This window comes from Lissotriton vulgaris, chromosome 11 (assembly GCF_964263255.1).
Source record: "Lissotriton vulgaris chromosome 11, aLisVul1.2, whole genome shotgun sequence".
Lineage (NCBI taxonomy): Eukaryota > Metazoa > Chordata > Amphibia > Caudata > Salamandridae > Lissotriton > Lissotriton vulgaris.
Window position 1 is genome coordinate 726,546,027 of NC_141699.1, and position 22,583 is coordinate 726,568,609.

The window sequence follows — 22,583 nt, forward strand, 5'->3', positions numbered from 1 at the left end:
GGTTGAGTTTGAGATGATTGTGGTTCATCCAGTCCCGGATATGGATCATAATGGTTTGGAGGTTGAGAGCAGAGTCAGGGGAAGAAGAGAGGTTAAAGACAAGCTGGAGGTCGTCCGCATAATTAAATACGGCGACCTCCATTTGTTGCAGAGAAAAAATAAGAGGGGAGATGTATAGGTTGAATAGGAGGGGGGAAAGGGAGGAGCCTTGGGGAACCCCGCACTGAACATTACGGAAGTCCGCAGTAAAGTCACCCAGGCGGACAGCCTGGGTGCGGTCCCTCAGGAAGGAGGATAGCCAGACCTATATAGCGCTGGCTAGACCCGGAGGTATCAGAGCGCTTTACGTGAGAATCAACAATGTAACAAAAAAAGTTCAACAATGACACAATAAATCCCAAAAAATAGGAAATACAATTAGAAGAGGAGAAAAAGGAGGGAGAAAAGTAGTGAAGGGGGCCGGGGAGGAGAGAAAGGGAGGATAAGGGAAGAGACAGTACGGAGAGACGAAAAGAAGTCTGTCAGAAGACCGACTGGGTAGGTGAAGACCAAGGACGGAAACCACGGCCAATCTCACCTATAGCTAAACCAGGTAGTTCCATCGGGCATCAGACAAAAAAGTTCAGTCTCAATACATTAAGAGAGGGGAGAAGGAGAGACATAAATAGAGGGGGGATGCAGGAGGAGACGACAGGAGGGACGAAAGGAAGTGCAACAATGTGGTTTAACAGTGTAACAGAAAAAAAAAACAATTACACATTACATCAAACAATCAGCAATACATTAAGAGAGGAGAGAAAGGAGAGAGAAGAGAAGTGGGGGGTAGGTGAGGTGAGAACGTGAGAATAAGGGAAGAGACAACTGTAGAGACGAGAGGAAGTCTGTCTAAAGACCGACTGGGTAGGTGACGACCAAGGAGGGAATCCACGGTCCATCTCCCCTATAGCTAAACCAGGTAGCTCCATCGGGCATCAGACAGAGTAGATCGGTCTCAAATGTCGAAGGGAATAGGTTCGCAGAAAAACAGGATGGGAGGGAGAAGCGGCAGAAAGATGAAGGAAAGTCTGCCCAAAGACCGGCTGGGTAGGAGGCGGTCGAGGGGGAAGTCCCAAAACCCATCTCCTCTATAGCTATCAGGTAGCTGCACCGGGCTTTGGCCAAATAGCTAGGTCTCAATGGGAAACATTCAAATAACATGGAGTGCAAAATAAATGGAGCGTAGAGGGGAGGGAACAGGGAAAGGGAGGATAGGGGAAGAGACAACAAGGAGAGACTAAATGAAATCTGTCTAAAGGCCGACTGGGTAGGTGACGACCAAGGAGGGAATCCATGGCCCATCTCCCCTATAGCTAAACCAGGTAGCTCCATCTGGCATCAGACAAAATAGTTCAATCTCAGTATATTGAGAGAGGAGAAAAGTAGAGATATAAATAGAGGGAGGAAGCGGTAAGAGACGACAGGAGAGATGAAAGGAAGTCTGGCTAAAGACCGACTGGGTAGGTGACGTCCAAGGAGTAAATCCCCGACTTGTCTCCCCTATAGCTAAACCAGGTAGCTCCATCGGGCATCAGGCAAAATAGCTAGCTCTCAAATGACGCGGGCTAATTCGCAGGGAATCAGGGTGACTAATTCTCAGGAAAACAGATGAGGGCAAAGGTTAGTAGCAAGAAAGAGGAGAGGAGAAGAGCAGGGAGGGGTAGGGGGTAGGTAGTTTGGTAAAAGTTCCCATGGATCAGCTGCGAGGCATTCAAAAAGCAGGTCCGTTTCTTCACAGGCGCCACAAGGGAGTTCTCCGTGCAGTTCCGCTGAGCGGGGTCCAGTGCAGACACTTCCAGGCTCCCCTCCACCTTGGGCCGGTTCGGTGTTTCGGGCGTTAGCCCATGGGGGTGGGGGGTAGGTTCGGTGTCAGAGGGGATGCGGGAGGGCTTATTTCGGTGTCTGGGGCGTAGCCGGTTTTGGGTTGGTTGGCGCGGTGTGTGAGGCGTTCCCGGGGGGTATGTTCGGCGTTGTCCCCCCGAGGGTCTGAAGATTTCTGCACGAGATGACGAGGACCTTCCTCTTGGGCCTCAGGCGGGCTAGAGAGTGAAGACCGTAGTAAAGAGGGAGCGGCGGCCATGTTAGGGTCAGTCACTCGGGATATAAGTGTATCAAAACGTAGTTCTTCATCCGGTGCCCCCGATGCTTTCCATAGCCCTAGCGAGTCTCTCTCTGCCTCAATAAATGTATACTGGCAAACTATGTTAAGCACATGGGATTTCTTTGAGGTGTAGTAACAAAGTCTGGACCTACAATGGAACAACTCAGTAGGCAGACATTGCAATGTAAACAGATGGAAAATAGTATTTTAATACTAGAGTATTTAAACCAGTGGTGGTCTGTGGTTGGGGTTGTGACTCCCTCCACTAGACTAATTTTGTACTAAATATTTTAATTCCAAATATTAACTCTGATTTGTATTTTTTAAAGGGGATTTGGAATTGCTCTCTAAACTCCCTGATATAGGTATTTATCTGTCATCTACTCCTTTTCCTGAAGGAGGTCCGCGGACTGGGATCAGCTTTAATCTCAGGAATGTAGGTAGTTCTTACTGAGACTCTGGAGTTCTGAGCCTTGATGCAAATGATAAGTATGTTTTTTCATATCAGCATTTAAGTGTGGGCTGAGGAAGCGGCTCAAGAGGTTCTTCTTGGTAATCATTTAATAGGCATGCAAGTCAGTGATGACCTTTCTTTGAGATTGAATGGTTTACTCACTTTTCAGCTTTCAGTAGGAGGGCTTCTTGTGAGGAGGATTGAATTGCACACAGCGGCCTCTTAATAACCCAGAACATTCGCTGGTAGGTCGATACAATGCTTACCGTACCTGATTGGCACATAAAACACTCAGCAAGAATATTTATCTATCACAGATTTATGTATCCATAACAAAGAATTACTTGAGCACTGACAGAAATAATAATCCACGCCTAGACAATTTGTGGTGCTGCCTGTGAGCCTTTTTTCTCTACCTCTTAGGAATACAGAAGGGAAAAGAGACCTTTGTCTGGTGTAACCTTTCCCAAGTTGGGCCTCATTTTTCACTTCTTACTACCTAGGATAAGTGCTCGGGTGTCAAACTCTGGACCCTGCAGATGGCTCTACTAATGCCTTTCTGGCTGTCTTAACAAAGATGAGGAGAACCCACCACTTGAGGCTGAAAAGTGCAATTATTCAGACTCACTTCCCAAGCAGATTATCATAGACTCCTGTGGGGTGCGAGAATTGAGGATTAGGAGATGGCAAAATGAGCGTACAAGAGGGAGGGAAGAAGAGAGAGCATCTTGTGCACCAAATTGCACATCCAGTGTGGCTCTCCTTTCTGTTGATATTAGTTATCATGATAGCAGGGATGGAAACATTGATGCACCTCACCTGCAGTGGTTGTCATGTGACTAGGAATGCCAGTTCCTAAGAAAATGGCACATTGCTTGATCCTGGAATGATTCATTTTTCACCTTCCTTTAAATATTGGTTTCTCCCGATCTCAAAACATTGGTACTTCCACTTAGTGAGACAGTTGTGTGTCTCCTGTAAAGATGATGTACTACCCCTTTCTCCTCAAATAATGCATCACTTATTTCTGAGAAGACCATGTGTCAAGGCACCTCCTTTTGAGGTAGATATGCATTTCTTAGTATTAGTATGTTCCCTTTATGATGAGAATGGGAGATTGTGTCCATAGATGATATTCCACCTGTTCATCTGGAGGTGATGGTATTTCTGTTTCTTTTAGATTCTCCGTCTTATGTCCTGATAGTATTGTTCACCAACTCTTATTGAGATGGTATCATCTTCTCTCTTCCTTACGAGATACATTGTTACACTTCTGCATGTTACAATTCCCTCGTTTTTCTGTTATTGATACACTCTGCATCCCCTCTTGTCTTTTTCTGTGGAGGCTCTCGCCACCACCAACACTACCAGCCTGAGTCTTAACACCTTCACTTATGCCGGAAAGAGAGCCGATAGGTTTATCATATTCAGAAGCTCTACCATAACTTCTAGAAAGATCACAAGTAACCCTCTGTTAACCCCGTTCAGATCCTGGACACCATTACGAGGATGGTAATGCTGAAGATGAAAGCCCTTAAGATGATAAAAACATATTCTTGGATCTGCAGGATGCCCATGGTCCGGACATATCACCAAACATTGTCCTTTCTTCCCCTAATCCTGCCACAGTTACACAGGAATCTGCCTCCTTCGCTCCAATGATTCAGAGGACATCAGAAGTGATGGACCTAAACCTACCATCCAGAGAGGCAAAGACTAATATGCTCACTAAGGTCCTTCACCTCTCCTCCCTATGAATGACGCCCTGTTGAATACACTGCTGGGTATCTTGTGTCCCCAAGTCAATAGACATATTGCAAGCTGGCACAAACCTGCCTCAGAGGATGCAGACTTCCTTATGCAAAACCCTAACCAGAAAGCCCGGTGGTGCAGGCATCTAAAAGTGGTCTCAGTCCCAATGTGTCTCCCACTATCGCTAGTCTGGGAGTCAGAATGTAAGGGGATATTTGCCAAGGACATCTTTTTCTCTGCCTACCTTCCTCCAAAGTCACTGAACCCCTCCTACGTCCTGCAGAGCTACTCGCATGCATTGTGAGACAGAGTGGTGGACACCTTGCCAGCTGCCCCTGATGACATTCGACACATCCTGCAACAACTCATCCAAGACTTCCAGGACACAGTGAAGCACGCCACACGTTCAGGTCTGGATACTACCAACTGTCTGGGTAGAGCACATACAACAAAAGGTGGCTGGAGCTAATATGTCGGAGCAAGTCACCCAAAGTTTGAGTGTCCCACAACAGTACTCAATGTGCTCAAATTATTGCAACAAGCGTGGCCACCTAATACTCTTTCAAAATTATGGAACAGAGTACCAATAAGTGATCAGTCTTCCACTGTGAGCACAAAAGACAAATATTTGTATTTCTTCTGATGAAGTGTAAACAAACGTTCTTTATCTCTTCAGTTCATATTTCTTGACGTCACAAGCCAACATGTCTTTCTTAGAGGCCAATCTGCCTCCTATACTTCTTCAGCACTAAAGTAACATATCAAAAATGCATAATGAGTAACCCAGTCACATAATTCTTGCCATCACCAAAATCACATAGTGAGAAAGTAAGAAATATATTTTCTCCAAAAACATAATCATCCACTATGTATAGTTCTTTACTCTAAAAGAGCCAAATTCGCTCAAGTCCACATCGTTATGAATCCATACTTCAACATACATTGGTGTTTAGTAAGAAACAGTCAGCATAACAGACCATAAAGTACTAAATCCTCATCATGCTAGACCAATTATTAAAACATATCTTGATCACTCATAATGATTTGATAGGAATGTGTTAGCACCAAAAATGCACCTATGACAGTAAGTCCAGTGTCTAAAAATCATAAGCACCATTATACTATGCACCCCTAAATGCTTAAGAATACTAAAACCTACAAACTCAACATAATCAATAAATCATATCACTCAATGTATTCAAGAAAGGGCAGTTCATTGGGACATGTAACAATGTTAACTGAAAAACAAGCATTTGCAATGCAATAGGTTTCGCATTTATGCAAGTTGAAGCTATTGGCATTGTAAATGACAATGACTTTTATTTACGTTTTGGTTTTTAAGAAATAAATAAAAGGCATTGTCATTTACAATGCCAATCGCTTAAACTCACATAAATGCAAGACCTATTGCATTGAAAATACTTTTCTTCCCCCCGCAGGCGCATATATCTACAAAGAAACACTTAAAGATAAAGTCCAGAGCTGGGCTGTCCCCTAAAGCTGGAAGCAGCTACTAACACTTTTCAAAATAAAATCAGGTTTCCCCAGATTAAGCATGTCGGTTTTGAAACATACCCGATGTCATACCCCTGCTCACAAGGTTATGGTGACTGACAGCTCAAAGTACCTGGTCTGAGCGAACTAATTCAATGTAAAGGATTCAGTCGAACTCCAATAGCTCAATCGGGGTAAACACACACTGCAGAGGTCTGTGTTAAACGAAGCCGCCCAAAATAAGTCAAATACATGGCAGATTTTCACTGTTTAAAATAATATATATGTGAAAACTAATGAACCCAAATGGTAATATATATATATATATAAATATATATATATATTACCTACTGGCGGTCGCCAGTAGGTAGTTATAGTTAGGATTTTTTTCAATGTTAAATCTCAAAATTCTATTTGGAATAACTTTGGCGTCGGTTGAGGAATCTGCCTGAAAATTTCCTCAAATGGCCTCGTCGAGCTCCGGTCCTTCCCTAAAAGTTTGGGCGGGATGCGTCAAGAGGGGGCCGAGATAAAAGGGGGTTCCCAAAACGCGTTTTCCCCATGTTAATTTCCATAGGGCGGTCGACCTCACTTTTAGCCCGAACGCCTGAATGGATTTACACCAAACTTGGCAAAATTGTAGGGACTGGTAGCCCGATGTGCCTTTGCTATGTCTCAAGATATGTCCTCCAGTGGATTTTGAGTAATTTAGGTTAAAAAAAATATGTATATCTATGGCAGCGCTCCGGTACGCGCACCGGGGCGCGTACTGGGCGCGTCACGCGACTTGCGCGCGGAAAGCTGATTGGCTCTCGGGTGTCTGTAAACATTCTAAACAGTCCGGAGCGGCCGCCATCTTGTCTCTCGGTAAAATCGAGACACAAGAGGTGGCAAAAATAAAGGGGGGAATTGACCATAAGGGGGCAGGGTATACCACCCCTGACCCCCTAGGTTTGATGTGAACAGTGTGAAGAAAGGATAAAAGATTTATGGATAAATTTGAAGAATAAAAAAAGTTGATTACGAATTTAATTCATTAGATTCATAGGTTGTGCAGCTATACAGAGACCTAAATGTGTCTCTCTTTTGGTTTTCTCTTCATTGGCAGTGCGAATGGGCGAAGCACAAAGGGCTAGCACGCCGACAATGTGTAATATGGACAGTTAACCCAATGATAGACAATTCAGAGGTAGAATCAAGAAGAAAAAAGAAAGGTGTGCATCTCTCCATTATATATGCATGGCTTTAAAAGGGCCCTGCGGGGGAAATTTTTTTTTTTTCGATTTTCGCGGGGGGAGCGCCCGGTACGTGCACCGGGGAGAAAAGAGAATGGCAGAGTTTTTAAAATTTAAGTCATTTCATATAAATGGGAGGTAGTTCTGAAAATAACTTTTTTTTTATTGTTTTTGTTGTTTTATATATCTTTTTTTTTTGTGAACATTTTTTCCTTTTTTTGGTTTTTTCAAAACAATTTTATATATTTTTTTGTTTTTTTAGTACTTCGAAAAAAAACAGAAGGATTTGAAAATGGCTCAACAGGAGCAAAAAAAAACCAATAAAGAATCATTGCTTTCGTTTATGAGAGCACTTGTTGTTTTCATCTGCTCTGTTAATTAAGGTGATACTTTTTTCACCATAAGCAATAGAAGCCCCACAATAAATACAAACTATTTTGTAGTTTGAGAATTTACTTTGGATGTTGGGCACCATTTGACGGCCTTCAGGTGCTGCAAAAGATGATTCCACACTTGAGGTGCTAGGCTGAGGGGTCTGTGGGTTTTCAGCCATAGCTCTCACCTGTGCTTGGGCCAAATTATTTGAGTGCCACCTTTCCATGTGGCGAATCATGGTGTGGTTGCCAAAACTATATTTTTTAGCAGGATTGCCACGTGAAAGGATGTTCTTGCAAATTAGACATTTTACTTTAGGGGCATTAACTTTCTTCAGTCCTGCAGGAAACGTAAAGAATTGCCAAATGTAGTGCTCCTTTACATGAGATGAGTGGGGTTGCTCTTGTAGAAACTGTCTCTCCTGCTCCTCCTGCTCCTCTTCCTCCTCTTCGTCCTGCTCACCAGTAAAAAGCAGAGGTGGTGGTGGTCCTTTTGGTGGTGGTGGTGGTGGTGTTGGAGCACCAGCAGCAGCAAGTAGAGTAGCCATTATTGGTCTCGCACAAAGAAATAGCTCTTGCTCTCTCAAAGAAGAAAGTAAGAATGAGGAAAAAGGTGGGGGCTTTCCTCATTTGGAAAAAAAAAATTAGGAACCAATGAAAAGTGTTATTTTCAAGTCACATGACCCCATGCGCTTACGTTACGCGCTCCGGCGCGCTTACCTCACGCGCTCTAAGCCGCGTCGCTGAGCGCTTCCGGGTGCGTTTACGCAGCGCGTCATAAGACACATTGCGCGGCTACGCGATACGTCACGCTTGCGCGACGCGTTACGATGTTGTTTTCGATCGCGACATTGGCGCTAACGGGACGCTTCCCGGTTCGCGCACCGGGCGCTTCAAAATACTACGCTTTCCGGGGCGCTCACCGGGGCGCGCACCGGGAGCGCTCCTGGGAAAACAAATACAACAACAACAAAAAATACAAAAAAAAAATATGAAAAATTGTAAGGACTGGTAGCCCGATGTGCGTTTGCTATGTCTCAAGATATATGCTCCAGTTGTTTTTAAGAAAATTTACTTTTAAAAAATATATATTGGGCTACATTGGGCTATATATATGTTAGAGCCCAAATGTAGCACAATTGTAGCCCAATGTAGCCCAATGTAGCCCAAAGATGGCCACCAGAGACAAAAAAATACAAATGTAGCCCAAATATCAGCCAGATGTAGCACAACTATAGCCCAATGATAGTATGTACCAGAGTGTTCTAAAGAACAACTAGAGCGCTAACAGTCTTACTTAAAGAACTGCTTCTTTTTTAGTTTTTAATTTTTTTTTCTTTTTCCGAACGTTTTTAAATTTTTGGGTATTTTTTTCACAAAAAAAACAAAACTAGGGAATGCAAAACTGCTCAACAGGAGCAAAAAAAAAGGGGGAAAAGTTGGGCTGAGGGGCGCAGCGGTGTTCCTCCCTCTTTCGAACAATCAGGTCAACGCTCTGCTCTCCATAACATAGCAGTTGATCACACTGCTTACAACGAAATGTAATATCAGCAAAAACAGGCTGAATATTTTGGGTCATCACTGCTGGTCTTCCTCTCACCGATGATGTTGATGTTCCGGTGGAAGTGGAGGGGCAATCGGGTGGTGGATTGCGAGCCAGGGCCCTGGTACTCTCCCGTGCAAAATTAATCGGGTGCTTCTTCTCAACATGCCTGAGTAATGTTGCATTGCCAAAACTATATTTCCGGGTGGGATATCCACGTGAGAGAACAGTGTCACAAATTTTACACGTGACTTTTGCTGCATTGCATTTGTTCTCCCCCTCCGGAAAAGAGAAAAACTTCCAAATGAAGTGGTCCTTTACTTTTCTCTGTGGGGGGACCTCAGGCAGGAATCCATCTGAAGAGTCTGAGGACTGGTCCTGGGAAGGGTTCTGGGAACCGGACATGGTTAAATTTGTTTTTTTGGAAGGAACAGACAAGAGGTGTTGTCTCAGCAAAAGCAAACAGGTTGTGAGGGGAAATGGGTGGGGTGTGTCCCTACTTGTGAAAAAAACTGTTATTAACCAATGAAAAGTGTTATTTTCAGGTCACATGACCCGACGCGCTTACGCCGCGCGTATCACGCGGACGCGGCTATGCGATACGTCACGATCATGAGATTGGCGCTTACGGGACGCTCTCCGGTGCGCGCCTCGGGGCGCTTCATAGAACTACGCTTTCCGGGGGCGCTCACCGGGGCGCGCACCGGGAGCGCTCCAAGGCAAAAAAAATATGAAAAAATGAAAAAAAACAAATTTGGGCAAATTTGTAGGGACTGGTAGCTTGATCTGCCTTTGCTATGTCTCAAGATATATGCACACGTGGTTTTTACAAATGTAGCCCAATGTAGCCCATTGTAGCCCAATGTAGCCCAAAGATGGCCTCCAGCGACAAAAAAAACAAATGTAGCCCAAATATCAGCCAGATGTAGCCCAAATATAGCCCAATGACAGAATATCCCAGAGTGTTCTAAAGAACAACTAGAGCGCTAACAGTTGTACATATAAACTGAGACTTATAGTTAGGAATTAGCATTTAAAAAACCTTTGAAGTTCACTGAAAAAAACATAGGTTTCACACCAGTTATAGTTAGGAATTAGCATTTAAAAAACCTATTAAATTTACAGAAAAAACCATAGGTTTCACACCAGTTATAGTTAGCTGGAAATTTTACTGACATAAAACCATTGAAATTCCCACGTTATAGTTAGTTGGACTTACTATAAATTGCGCGTGTAATGCACTGCTGATGACATCACATATTACATCACTCATGACATGGTCAGTGACATCACTCATGACATCACTCATGACACCATCCTTGTGACAGTGACTGACCTCCTTTCACTGTAAAGTAACCCTTGAAACACATATTCAAAAATAGAAATTAACATTTTCAAAAAAGTGGAGATACCTATACCAGTTACAACAACCAATTCAGTAATTCCACCATTTATATACACATCCACTCATTCACCAACAGTTATATATAGTCATTCATACATATACTCACTCATCATATGTAGTGAGACACCTATACATCCGTTAACACACCGACAGTCTTCCAAAAGTTGCTCACACACATACTCACACATGCAAATAAACTATTGAACATCCATTTTTTTGCATTTACAGCTATACACACACTACCACCTTACTTCTAAGGAAACTTACACATACTTACTCTCTTAAACAATCACTTATAGAAACACATACTTATTTAAACAAGAACTCTTTCAATGTCTGACTCTCACATATACTCACTTATATACACCAATACTCACATATACTAGATTAAAACATATGTAGTTACTGATAAAGACACTAGTAAGACAGTCATTCAATTACTAACACATACATATACACACTCATTCACACATACAGTCCGGCACATATGCTGTCTTCAAAACACATACAAACAGTGAGTCATTCATTGATGCATCTATGTGCTAAGTAACACCCCACCAAATCATACAGACACTTATACTGATACTAAAAAAAACATCTAATAACCCATATACACACACCTGTAGCTACTCACCAACCCATGCAGCCACTTATACACAAAGTGAAACACTGATACAAACATTTAAATATTTAAACAATACTCGCTAATATATGTATTCACTATGATACACTTAATAAGCCAGTTAACCAATCAATTTTTTTTTAAAAAAACATCAATTAAGACACTTATTGAAACATTTATTCTTCCATCGAGCTTTACATATACATATATAAAACATATTTATTTTTCAGAAAGACACACATTCACTGGATGGTGTCATCAGTGATGTCATGAGTGATGTCACTGACCATGTCATGAGTGATGTAATATGTGATGTCATCAGCAGTGCATTACACGCGCAAGTTATAGTGAGTCCAACTAACTATAACGTGGGAATTTCAATGGTTTTATGTCAGTAAAATTTCCAGCTAACTATAACTGGTGTGAAACCTATGGTTTTTTCTGTGAATATATATATATATATAATATATATATATATATATATATATATATATATATATATATATATATATATATATATATATATATATATATATATATATATATATATATATATATAATCACCAACATCCTCCTCCCTTTTGAAAAGAAGCAAAAGCCACACAGGGGAACTGGAAGGAAACACTTTATTCAACTTGGACAGGCATGATGCATTTCGGCCTCCTGGCCTTCTTCGGATGCCTCTGTGTCCCGGATACTCCCCCACTCGCGTTTTCAAATGTCCTGCCTCTTCCCCATTGGTGGGAATCTGCTCCCTCCCCAATCGTGTGTTTTTGCCACTACTTGCCGCTCTTGGGAACAGCAAGTCCCAGAATCCATTTCACCGGGTAAGTGTGCAGCTGGAAGTCTCTGATGTTTTAGACCTAAATGGCTTGCAGAGTACAGGGCAATACACGATGTGGCCAGATGTAATGAGTCCAGGTTGTAATGTGGTCGCCAGCGCTTCCTTGGGTCCCCTTTACGTTCTAACCTCCAATTTTCTCGCATCCGCTGGGCAGGAGATAATGTATTCCAGCTCGTCGTGAAGTCACGACCGCACAGCAGCCACCCTTGCTTAGCTGGAAACGTGAGGCGGGCCTGAAGTAAATCCAATACCTTGGATTGTAGAGAGGCTACGAGAGCAGGAACCAGTAATGCCTCAGGCCAAACTTTGCAGAACGGAGCTTCTGAAGTGCGTCTCTGGCTGACGCACAATAATATCACCAACATCCTCCTCCCTTTTGAAAAGAAGCAGAAGCCACACAGGGGAACTGGAAGGAAACGCTTTATTCAACTTGGACAGGCATGATGCATTTCGGCCTCCTGGCCTTCTTCGGATGCCTCTGTGTCCCGGATACTCCCCCACTCGCGTTTTCAAATGTCCTGCCTCTTCCCCATTGGTGGGAATCTGCTCCCTCCCCAATCGTGTGGTTTTGCCACTACTTGCCGCTCTTGGGAACAGCAAGTCCCAGAATCCATTTCACCGGGTAAGTGTGCAGCTGGAAGTCTCTGATGTTTTAGACCTAAATGGCTTGCAGAGTACAGGGCAATACACGATGTGGCCAGATGTAATGAGTCCAGGTTGTAATGTGGTCGCCAGCGCTTCCTTGGGTCCCCTATACGTTCTAACCTCCAATTTTCTCGCATCCGCTGGGCAGGAGATAATGTATTCCAGCTCGTCGTGAAGTCACGACCGCACAGCAGCCACCCTTGCTTAGCTGGAAACGTGAGGCGGGCCTGAAGTACATCCAATACCTTGGAATGTAGAGAGGCTACGAGAGCAGGAACCAGTAATGCCTCAGGCCAAACTTTGCAGAACGGAGCTTCTGAAGTGCGTCTCTGGCTGACGCACAATAATATCACCAACATCCTCCTCCCTTTTGAAAAGAAGCAGAAGCCACACAGGGGAACTGGAAAGAAACGCTTTATTCAACTTGGACAGGCATGATGCATTTCGGCCTCCTGGCCTTCTTCGGATGCCTCTGTGTCCCGGATACTCCCCCACTCGCGTTTTCAAATGTCCTGCCTCTTCCCCATTGGTGGGAATCTGCTCCCTCCCCAATCGTGTGTTTTTGCCACTACTTGCCGCTCTTGGGAACAGCAAGTCCCAGAATCCATTTCACCGGGTAAGTGTGCAGCTGGAAGTCTCTGATGTTTTAGACCTAAATGGCTTGCAGAGTACAGGGCAATACACGATGTGGCCAGATGTAATGAGTCCAGGTTGTAATGTGGTCGCCAGCGCTTCCTTGGGTCCCCTTTACGTTCTAACCTCCAATTTTCTCGCATCCGCTGGGCAGGAGATAGGAATAGCCATGTATTCCAGCTCGTCGTGAAGTCACGACCGCACAGCAGCCACCCTTGCTTAGCTGGAAACGTGAGGCGGGCCTGAAGTAAATCCAATACCTTGGAATGTAGAGAGGCTACGAGAGCAGGAACCAGTAATGCCTCAGGCCAAACTTTGCAGAACGGAGCTTCTGAAGTGCGTCGCTGGCTGACGCACAATAATATCACCAACATCCTCCTCCCTTTTGAAAAGAAGCAGAAGCCACACAGGGGAACTGGAAGGAAACGCTTTATTCAACTTGGACAGGCATGATGCATTTCGGCCTCCTGGCCTTCTTCGGATGCCTCTGTGTCCCGGATACTCCCCCACTCGCGTTTTCAAATGTCCTGCCTCTTCCCCATTGGTGGGAATCTGCTCCCTCCCCAATCGTGTGTTTTTGCCACTACTTGCCGCTCTTGGGAACAGCAAGTCCCAGAATCCATTTCACCAGGTAAGTGCGCAGCTGGAAGCTGCACACGTGACTATATATATATATATATATATATATATATATATATATATATATATATATATATATATATATATATATATATACATATTAGTCAGTTATAGAGCTACTCACACCTCAATTCTAGCCATAATGCGGTCCTCCTGGACGCCCCTGGAGTACACTTTGCAAGTTACATTGGCCAAACCCACAACCCTTCAGTCGGTTTAAGCTACAGTAGTGGAGCTTTCTATGTAACGTGTTGGTTACATGATCTAATGCAGGAGCATTACACAGGTCCCCAACTCTTCAAGAGCCCCCCATTCAGCCCAATGTCAATTAACGTCTGTGAGACACTGAAGACTCGGGCCCCTCATCACATTCTGCGGTGGAAGGGGGATTAGTTTTGCATTACGCCGCGGATTCAATAATAATAAGACAGCTAAGAGGGTGTAGCCTGCTGCAAACATCCGTGCAGTCAAGTTGGAGGCTGCGGGTTCACATCTTTCAACAAATATGTGATGTCAAATAAGGGTTGTTGTCAATAAAAAGTTCAATAAAACTAGTGCTGCTTGGTTGAGTGATAATGCGTCTGTCCTGCTCTTGAAAGCATCGGCACTGAGGCCAAGTATTGCATGAGCATAGACCCTGAAACACAGCCTACACATGAAAATTAAGACCCTAGCTGGCAGCTTCCCTGGTGGTGTAGGTTCACAAAATCAGACCTATAAAAGTGCTTAGAAAGGGACCAAGATAGTGTTGTGCCTATATAAAGCACGGGCTCTGGTTTACAATGATTATACTGCCCCGGAGCAGGTTACCTTCCCTGAGTCCTCTTTCTGAGCATCAGCGCGAACAACTAAAGTGCAGTACATAAGCAAATCGCTCTTCACCAATCAGAAGACGGTGTTGTGTACCGCAGAGAGGGTAGGTGACTGCTTTTACCAGAGAGGTCTCACATGACTGCTTCTGCAACCTCACTCTGTCAACCATCCCGAGCTGGAAGCGAGAAAGGAAAGCATCATAGCCTGCTATGATTTCAATTAAAACAACAAGCCTTCTTCCGCCTCCCTTCACTTAGCCTGGCAGCAAGTATGCAAATTAAACAAAAATGTAACAAGTTTCTGTACCATCGCGGCTAAAGTAAAAGCGAACTGCGATGCACATTATTAAATAAAAAAGGCTAGCCACTAAAGTGAAAACAGCCTCTGCAAATTAAAAGAAAAACATTAAACAATAAAACAGTCTGTGTTAGCTGGTATTTTTCCCCGCTGAAATACAAACCTAAAAAAAAAAAAAAACACAGGAGGAAATCACTTATAAGTAAATGAAAGCAAAGTGATTGCTAAAATATTATTAAAGTACGTGCAATTGACATAGCCTCCCCTAGTGGCCTGGGCTCTCACTGGGAGTCCATTGAAGACAGGTCATAGCGGGGTCTCTTCCGTGATTATCGCAACGTGTATAGAGACAGTGTAACACCACAAGCAAAAATTCCAGTCCTGATGGGCGGTCACAAAAGGAGACAGGGCGGTAATAAGGAGAGACTAAGAAGCCTCATTGTCAATGGGAAGCCTGCATTTACCAAGGACAATGACACCAGCCAATGAAAAATATGGGCGGGGCTCTCACAGCACTTCCTTAACATACCCTACTACAGCATGCCTCTCAGAGCGAGCAGCGCATGAGATGCAATGCTAGGCTCTACTTAACAAGGACTTATTTTCATCAATCTGTGCATAGTAAAAAATATGACATTTATACTAGGACTCACCTGAGACTAATACACTTCCAGTCACCACATTTGCAAATCGTGTGTGCCGGCGTTCTACTCGGGAGCTAGCTTAATAGTACTTACACAAAAATAGAAACAGAAAGTCACTTTACTTCATGTCATATGCCAAAGGGCTTGCGCTTAAGTGTTGAATTCAGGTGCCATCCTAACCCCTTAACTACTGCATGCTCCCACCCACCCTGACCACCACCACCCCCTGTGCAGAAACCTTCTTTAGCTAATTGGGTTACATTGTGCTTAAGCCTCCATAACTTTATGTTCACATAAGGTATCTACGTAATTTTTTTCAAACATCCTGTGGATTCTGAAAGACACCCAGGGTTTGGAGATTCCTCTGGATGGAACAGAGAAAATAGCCAAAATATAGCTAAATTTTGAGTTTTGGGGAAAATATCCAGTGTTTCCTGGAAAGAAAATGTTCTACACCAGGGTGAATGCTCTATTGCGCGAGCCTCTGTGGAGTGGGGAATACACTGCATAGTCCTCGCAAAATGCTGCAGGCCCTCTTTCGAGGGAGGCCTTGCCAGTCCTGACCTGCTGCATATTATAGAGCGGCTCATCTCTTAATACTGAATGACTGGTGGCTTGAGGGGTTTTTGGACCCAGCCTATGCAGTGGCAGTTAGTGACATTTTAAAGTGGTGAGTCTTAAAAGTTAGGTATGACTTTTATGCAATAAGCAAAGCCAGCACGCTTAAGGGTCAAACGCGGATTCCTGTCACATACCATCTAACTGTAAACCAAAAAGAGATACAACTCTAATTTGGCAAAGAAAATAATTTGTTTAGGGGCGTTTAATATCACTAACAAAGCAAAATGTGTAGTTTAGGTATGGATTGCCGCAGTTCTGTTTCAGGACACACAAACTGTAAAATTAAGTTGGGTGTTGGGGCCAAGAAAAATGAACATAGCAGTATGAATGTATTCCGAAAATGTATTATAGTTGAGACAGCAGGCTTTCAATGTGCAGCAAGGGATGCAGATTCTAAAGAGAAGACCTACATTCCTCGGATTATAATAGGTATACTATGGGATGTAAACAAAAACATGAGTACTACCTGTCCCCTTTCCTGCTGGCCCTGGAGACTGACAAGGATAATGACTCGAGATATGCTGGACTCAATCATACATCTACTCAAGATGGGCATTTATATTTCTTACGTTTATGTAATTGTTTTTTACTTCACCTTTTGTTTGCTGGTCTTGTGCACGCTACGTAATGAGCCTCCTTTCCCCCTCTTACAGCTGTTCTGAGTTCAATCCCAGTTTCCCTTGATATGGCCTGGTAATTCCTGACATGGCTTTGGCTAAGCCTTCCTTGGTCTGTGATTCAAGTGACATGGCTGAGAGGGTTGACAAGAGCTCAACTCAAAGAACCTTCTAGTTTATGAGACCAGGGGGCTAAGAGAGGGTGTGGAGTAGTGGCGGTGAGGGGAGGTGGGCAGCCTCTAGCCTCAGTGACAGTGGTCAGTGAAGTCTCCGGCTCTCTGGCCGTGAAGGTCGCACTCGGCTCCCTAGTACATCTCGGCCTCCTCTGTCTGTCTGAGCTTGGACAGCGGGAGTCAGACCCAGTCAGGGTAAAATCATACAGTGTGAGCTCAGCATTAGGAGATCTAACCCAGCCTGCTGCAAGTCTGCCAATTCATTAGTCTAGTGTATATAGCGGATTCCTTGTTCAGCTATCAACAACATCGAAATGCAATAATCAAAATGTTGGTTTAACATTGGAAGGCAAAACGTTTTGCTTCTAAAAAAAGGTCTCAGGATGTTAAACGCGAATACCCCCCACCTCCACCAACCATCTTAACGATTACTCCACAAACCATCACATCCTCTGTGTCTTTTCCTGGAGTGCAAACTGAGCCCTTCCCACATCTGGGCTCCGGTGCCAGAGCAGCAGTTCATAACCCAGGATCCGCTTACCCCTAGAGCACAGCTTTCCAAACAGTACTGTGTCGGGTCCCATGTGTGGGTGTGTCGCGCGATGATTCAGTCTGCGTGGCCAATTAGGTAAATGCTCTCTTGGACATTGCCTTTACGTTCAGTACGCGGTGGAAGGAGCAGCATTAGACGAGCCGCAAGCGAGAAAACGCACCGTGTTCTCTTTCAGAAGCAGTGACCACAAAGAGCCCCATCCCAGGCACTCGGTAAGGTTGTCCTGTAACTTTTTTTTTCCGTTGGGGGCATTGTAATTGCCACAGTTTGTTGTTTTCTGCCCGGCGGTTTACGAGACAAAACGGATGCTAAGTGGCACGCACTGGCAGGGGGAAATGAGGGCGAGGAAATACTGTTGATTTATGTATATGCTCGACCGGGCCTGTAGTCTGAAATACTCCGTCGGATGGGGCCTTCTTGATGGAGGCTTCCTTGGCTCTCACAATCGGAGGGGCGGCACTGCTTTTATGCCTTGCAAATGAAAAGCAACGACAGTCTCCGCATAGGCCCCCCTGTGCCAGTTGGCCACAGCAGTATCTCCTGGGGGTAGCGCTCTGGCCAATACAGAGGACCTGAAATCATCAGGTGTGGGAATACTAGGTTCAGATTTGCTGGGGGCATTTCTGGCGGTAATAGTGCAAGTTAGAACAACTATATGTAGGGTAGCACCTATTACACTATTCCTGTCTTCAGCAAAGTGTTTCCTGGCCGCAGACCCAGAAGCAACTCTACTGCCAGGAAAACAACCTTCACATACTCACTAAAAGAAAGATGGAGAAACTGAGACACGGACAGGACATCCGCCAATTCCTGGATGATGTATTGTCACCTCCCTCTTCTCAGTGACACAGTGACCTCGGTATTCTCTGGAGTTAATGTGGCTTTATCAACACTCAGTCATAGATCACAAAAATTGATGCTTTCTTGGTGGTGAAAACCACTCTTCAGAGCAGTGTTCTGTCACGACACTGTGATATATTAACGAACATGTGCTGTACTATTTACATTATTTATACCATATTTCTTACTTTTTCATGTTTAGTATACCAATGTAACAAGAGATGCTATCTACATGCACAAAATATTAGATAGGGTGTCCCCAACTGTAGATTGCGAGGATATTGCAAGTCTGCCTGTTTCCAATTTTTTTCCCACCGTTTATTCTCCTGTTTTGTATTTTCTGCATGTTGGTGTGTTTTTTGTTTTCGCCACCTTTCCACTGAACCTGTCTTTCTTTTCTTGTTCGGACCCTCTTTTTTTATTTCTAACCCATCTCTTTTCACTTTCCTGTTCATATGTCTTTGACTCATTTGCCCCCACCTACTCCCTCGCCCCTGCCCTCCCCCCTTTGGACCACTGGTGCAAGGGCGATTCTGGATGAGCTGTGCAGATATAAGAGCTGTTGTCAGCTCCCACAAAAGAATGGATTAGCGTGCTCCTACCTCTCCATTGTGAGTCTGTCCTGTGGAAGAAGGCAGACATGTACACGAGCACTGTGATTTGCTCCGAAGACACACCTACATGCACACATCACCTGCTACTCTTGTAATTAATTATTACAGGCAACCTTGCACTGGATACACCGATAGAATGAGCAGCGGAACGAAGAGAGCGAAACCTGAAGGAAATTGGAGGGTTTTACACAGGCAATGGGGGTTTCGGATATTTGCATAGCTCTTCACAGGAGCGAGAGAGATTATTCCTACTACAGGAGTGCACATGTTATGCACTTGAGACTTGGGGGCAGATTTATGAAGGCCTTGCGCCGCCGGTGCGTCACTTTTTCCATGTTAAAAATGACGCACCGGCGACGCAAGGCCTTTATAAATCTGCCCCTTGATTTTTTCCCCCCGTTGCTCTTTAACTAGGATCGTAGAGGTTGAGTACTTGGCCTGGGGAATTAGTGATCACTCGCCTCTGTGTGTAACTATGACCTGACGTCTCTTTAACAGGCAGGAGGTCAAGCGACTAGACAAGGCCAGCAAGCTGTAACTCAAGGAAAACAGGGGGACAGTGCAGAGTCCGATCACTCTGTGGGCAGCTTATAAAGCTACAATCCAGGGAGTGACTATTACAGGAGAGATGGGCAGTAGTAGGATGGCTGCCCTGGAAGGGGAGCTAACATAGCTTGAAAGTGAACATGTCACCACCACTGTGTCCCACTTGAAAACTGAAAAGGACCTGAAGAGGGTCGAATAGCTGGGCTGTTGCTCATAATTTCAGTGTAAATTTGAATGCCATTTCAATGACTATGCGTGACACTTTCTAGTGAGCAAAAATCAAGCAACGAAGATGAGGGTAAAACAAATGTAAGAAATTACACCCCTTTGAGCAAGGACAAACTCTAAGAACTTCTGCAAAGCTTAAGAATAATTGTTATACAGCTTTCATGTATCTGACTAACCAAAATTGCAGCAAATAGATAAAACGGTATGGAATACGTGTATAATTATAATCAGCTGAGTGCCTTGCAGATTCCCTCGATTGCCGCTGGCTACATGCACAAACCTAAACTTGCTTACACTCAGTTTTGCCAGTCACTGTCTTTGTTAGAACAGATTCACAATTGCTTCATTAACCTTTCTGCTTTCTCAAATTTGCTTGGAAATGCACCATTTGCCCACTACTTTTTCACCCCCATACCACCCTAAGGTGGTTCGGGCTCGCTCGCTGAGCTCGCGTTACAGTGTCCTTAAAAAAATATTGACAAAAAGGTGTGTCATCAACATAAAAAGTTTGGAAAGCTGTGCCCTAGAGGTTTGCAACGCCTTATTAACTTATTTATACATTGGAAAGTAAAATGCTCAATTGAAACATTTAAAACACTCTGCAAATAATAAGAAATTTGAAATTAGAGTTTTAAAATAAAGTTGGGAGCCCACTTACCTTGTGCACTGCAGTCAACGCTCTTGCAGCGGTGGAATTAAAAAATGAGGACGGAGACCATATTTTTCTAAAAAGTGTGCCACAGTCTGTGGAGTTTATGCTGTGCGTGATGTGGTGGAGCCCTTGCTATTCTTGAGGGCTAGCAGTTTTTCTTCTACCTGAACAATGAAACAGCCAGAAAAGCCCTGAACAGACCGATAAAGTAAGAGAAACAGGAAATTCAATCCGGGACGTAGGATGAGGGCCTCTAGCACAATGTACAAATGCAGGGTCAGTTCCGACACCCTTTCTTTGCAAGCATAAGATCTAGCATGAATGCGCGTGCTGTTGGAATCATGCAAGCTCCTAGAGGGGGCAGTCAGACGCCTGTCATTTGGCCCAGTCAGGCAATCCCATTAGCACAAATCCTTAAGTGAGATCGTGGAGGGTTTCCGACCTGCCGGCTGCCTGCCGCATGCGCTTCCTTGAAAGGCTGGTCCGCAAGGGCAGGTTATTAATCACAAACAAACCAATCCAGTATTCGCTCTCATGCAGCTTTACACTTAAAGCTGCATGAGAGCAAATCAGCAGTTGGTTGAAGCAGGTGTACACAACGCTCCAAAGGAGGGGCACTGCTGTGTTCCCCCCTGCTCCCAAACAGAGCGCTGGGTTTTAAGTCTGAAGTACACACGTCTGATTGGACACAGCCTGAGATCTCTCCAACCCTACATGCACGCTTGACATCAACTGATGTAATTCACTGACAATCTCCCATTGGCTATCCCCGCCTTATGCCTTGCCCCCGCAGGCTTCACCTATGGAGCCCAGTAGTCCTTGGACATGGCAAAAGGTCTTAATTTATGGCATTGGCGCCTGGTTTGGCAACGCTCTTCTGCGCTTGGTGAGAAACCACTCGCCGCAATAAGACCCAGATCTATATAGCGGGTGGTCACTCTAAGTTTCTTGGTTCTCCGGTATAATCCCAAAATGCACACCTCCCATGACCACTCTAACTTATGGTCGGTGCATTGCGCCAGGTGTGTTGTGATAGTCTCCCAGTACGTGGCAAGTGTTGTGCAGGTCCACAGCATGTGCAGAAGATCACCATCAACCAGTCCGCACCTAGGGCAGGAAAATGGGTGGCTATTACCAAATTTTTAGGTCATTCCTACTTTGGAAAGTAAATTCCCGCCCCATGTCTGGTAGAGTTTTACTCTCAGGAAAATTAGGTGAGTAAATTTTTTTCGAGTGTAAAAACATGTTTTGTAGATGGTAAACGTCTTTACAGTCGTTTAAAGGCTATTTGTCTATGCAAGTTCAACTTACATGTCCAGTAATTTTGAGAATCTGACCCACAAATGCATCAGCTAAATTCCGGTGATAAATGCAAGTACAGACACATGAGCACAATTTAAGCTTGATTATAATTTGCTGCTAGTACCATAACAACCTCCGATACCGGTTGCGCTCATTTTAGCATCATCTACACAGCTTATTTGTTAACCTGTGAATCACTAAAACAACCTTTGTTAAACTGTTGGCGCTGCATTTTCTCAAGAGTTTGGAATGTGATATCGCCTTTTCATGAGTCATTGGTGCTTTATCTTAAGTTGCTTGCCGGGTGTCTTTACTCGAGTCAATGACTCGTTGCCAGATTGAATTACTCTTTCCTGTTATTCTCTTTTAAACTGAAAGTGAATAACTTTTTACACTGGCTGATAAAGGTTCTCTGTATTTGTTTCTAGTTGGTCCTCTTTCATTGACCTAGTTTATTTCAATGCTCCTTAGCCCCTTCAAGTTGAGTAGTTCTGAATGAAGTTTTGTTTTTTTCATAGTGGTCTCTGCTCTGAATAAAGCCTGGTGTGTCAACTGCTTCTCCTGCTCCGGCTGTAATGCCAAGCTGACTTTAAAGTAAGTGTTCTCAGCACATTTCCCTCCTACAAAGAAATGTGTGTCCTTTGCTTTCATAAATTTGTGCCACAGGGTATTCCTTGTCCCTCTCCCAATATCCACATGCACATTTGTTCTCTTTATGTTTAGCATTGAAGGAGACTGCCACTTTCTGAGTTCCAGGAATGAGGCTGGTGTCTTGACGGCGACAGTCCAGATGATGAGACCTTTAATATTCAGTATTCTGCTGCCGCTAAAGTAGATGGTGCATTAGATATGCATTATAGTAATCCTGTCAACCTCACTTTTACTATGTACATTATGATGCACCGA

At 44.1% G+C, this 22,583-nt stretch overlaps 1 protein-coding gene across 2 annotated transcripts in view; it reads left to right on the forward strand.

The window, feature by feature from the left end:
• LIMS2 (LIM zinc finger domain containing 2) overlaps positions 1–22,583 on the forward strand; it is a 354,252-nt gene that overhangs the window by 243,607 nt on the left and 88,062 nt on the right. For both annotated transcript variants that reach the window (XM_086943811.1, XM_086943812.1), the window contains exon 9: positions 22,196–22,271. In XM_086943811.1, coding sequence (XP_086799937.1) covers positions 22,196–22,271 — 76 coding nt within the window. The remainder of the gene's footprint in view (positions 1–22,195; positions 22,272–22,583) is intronic.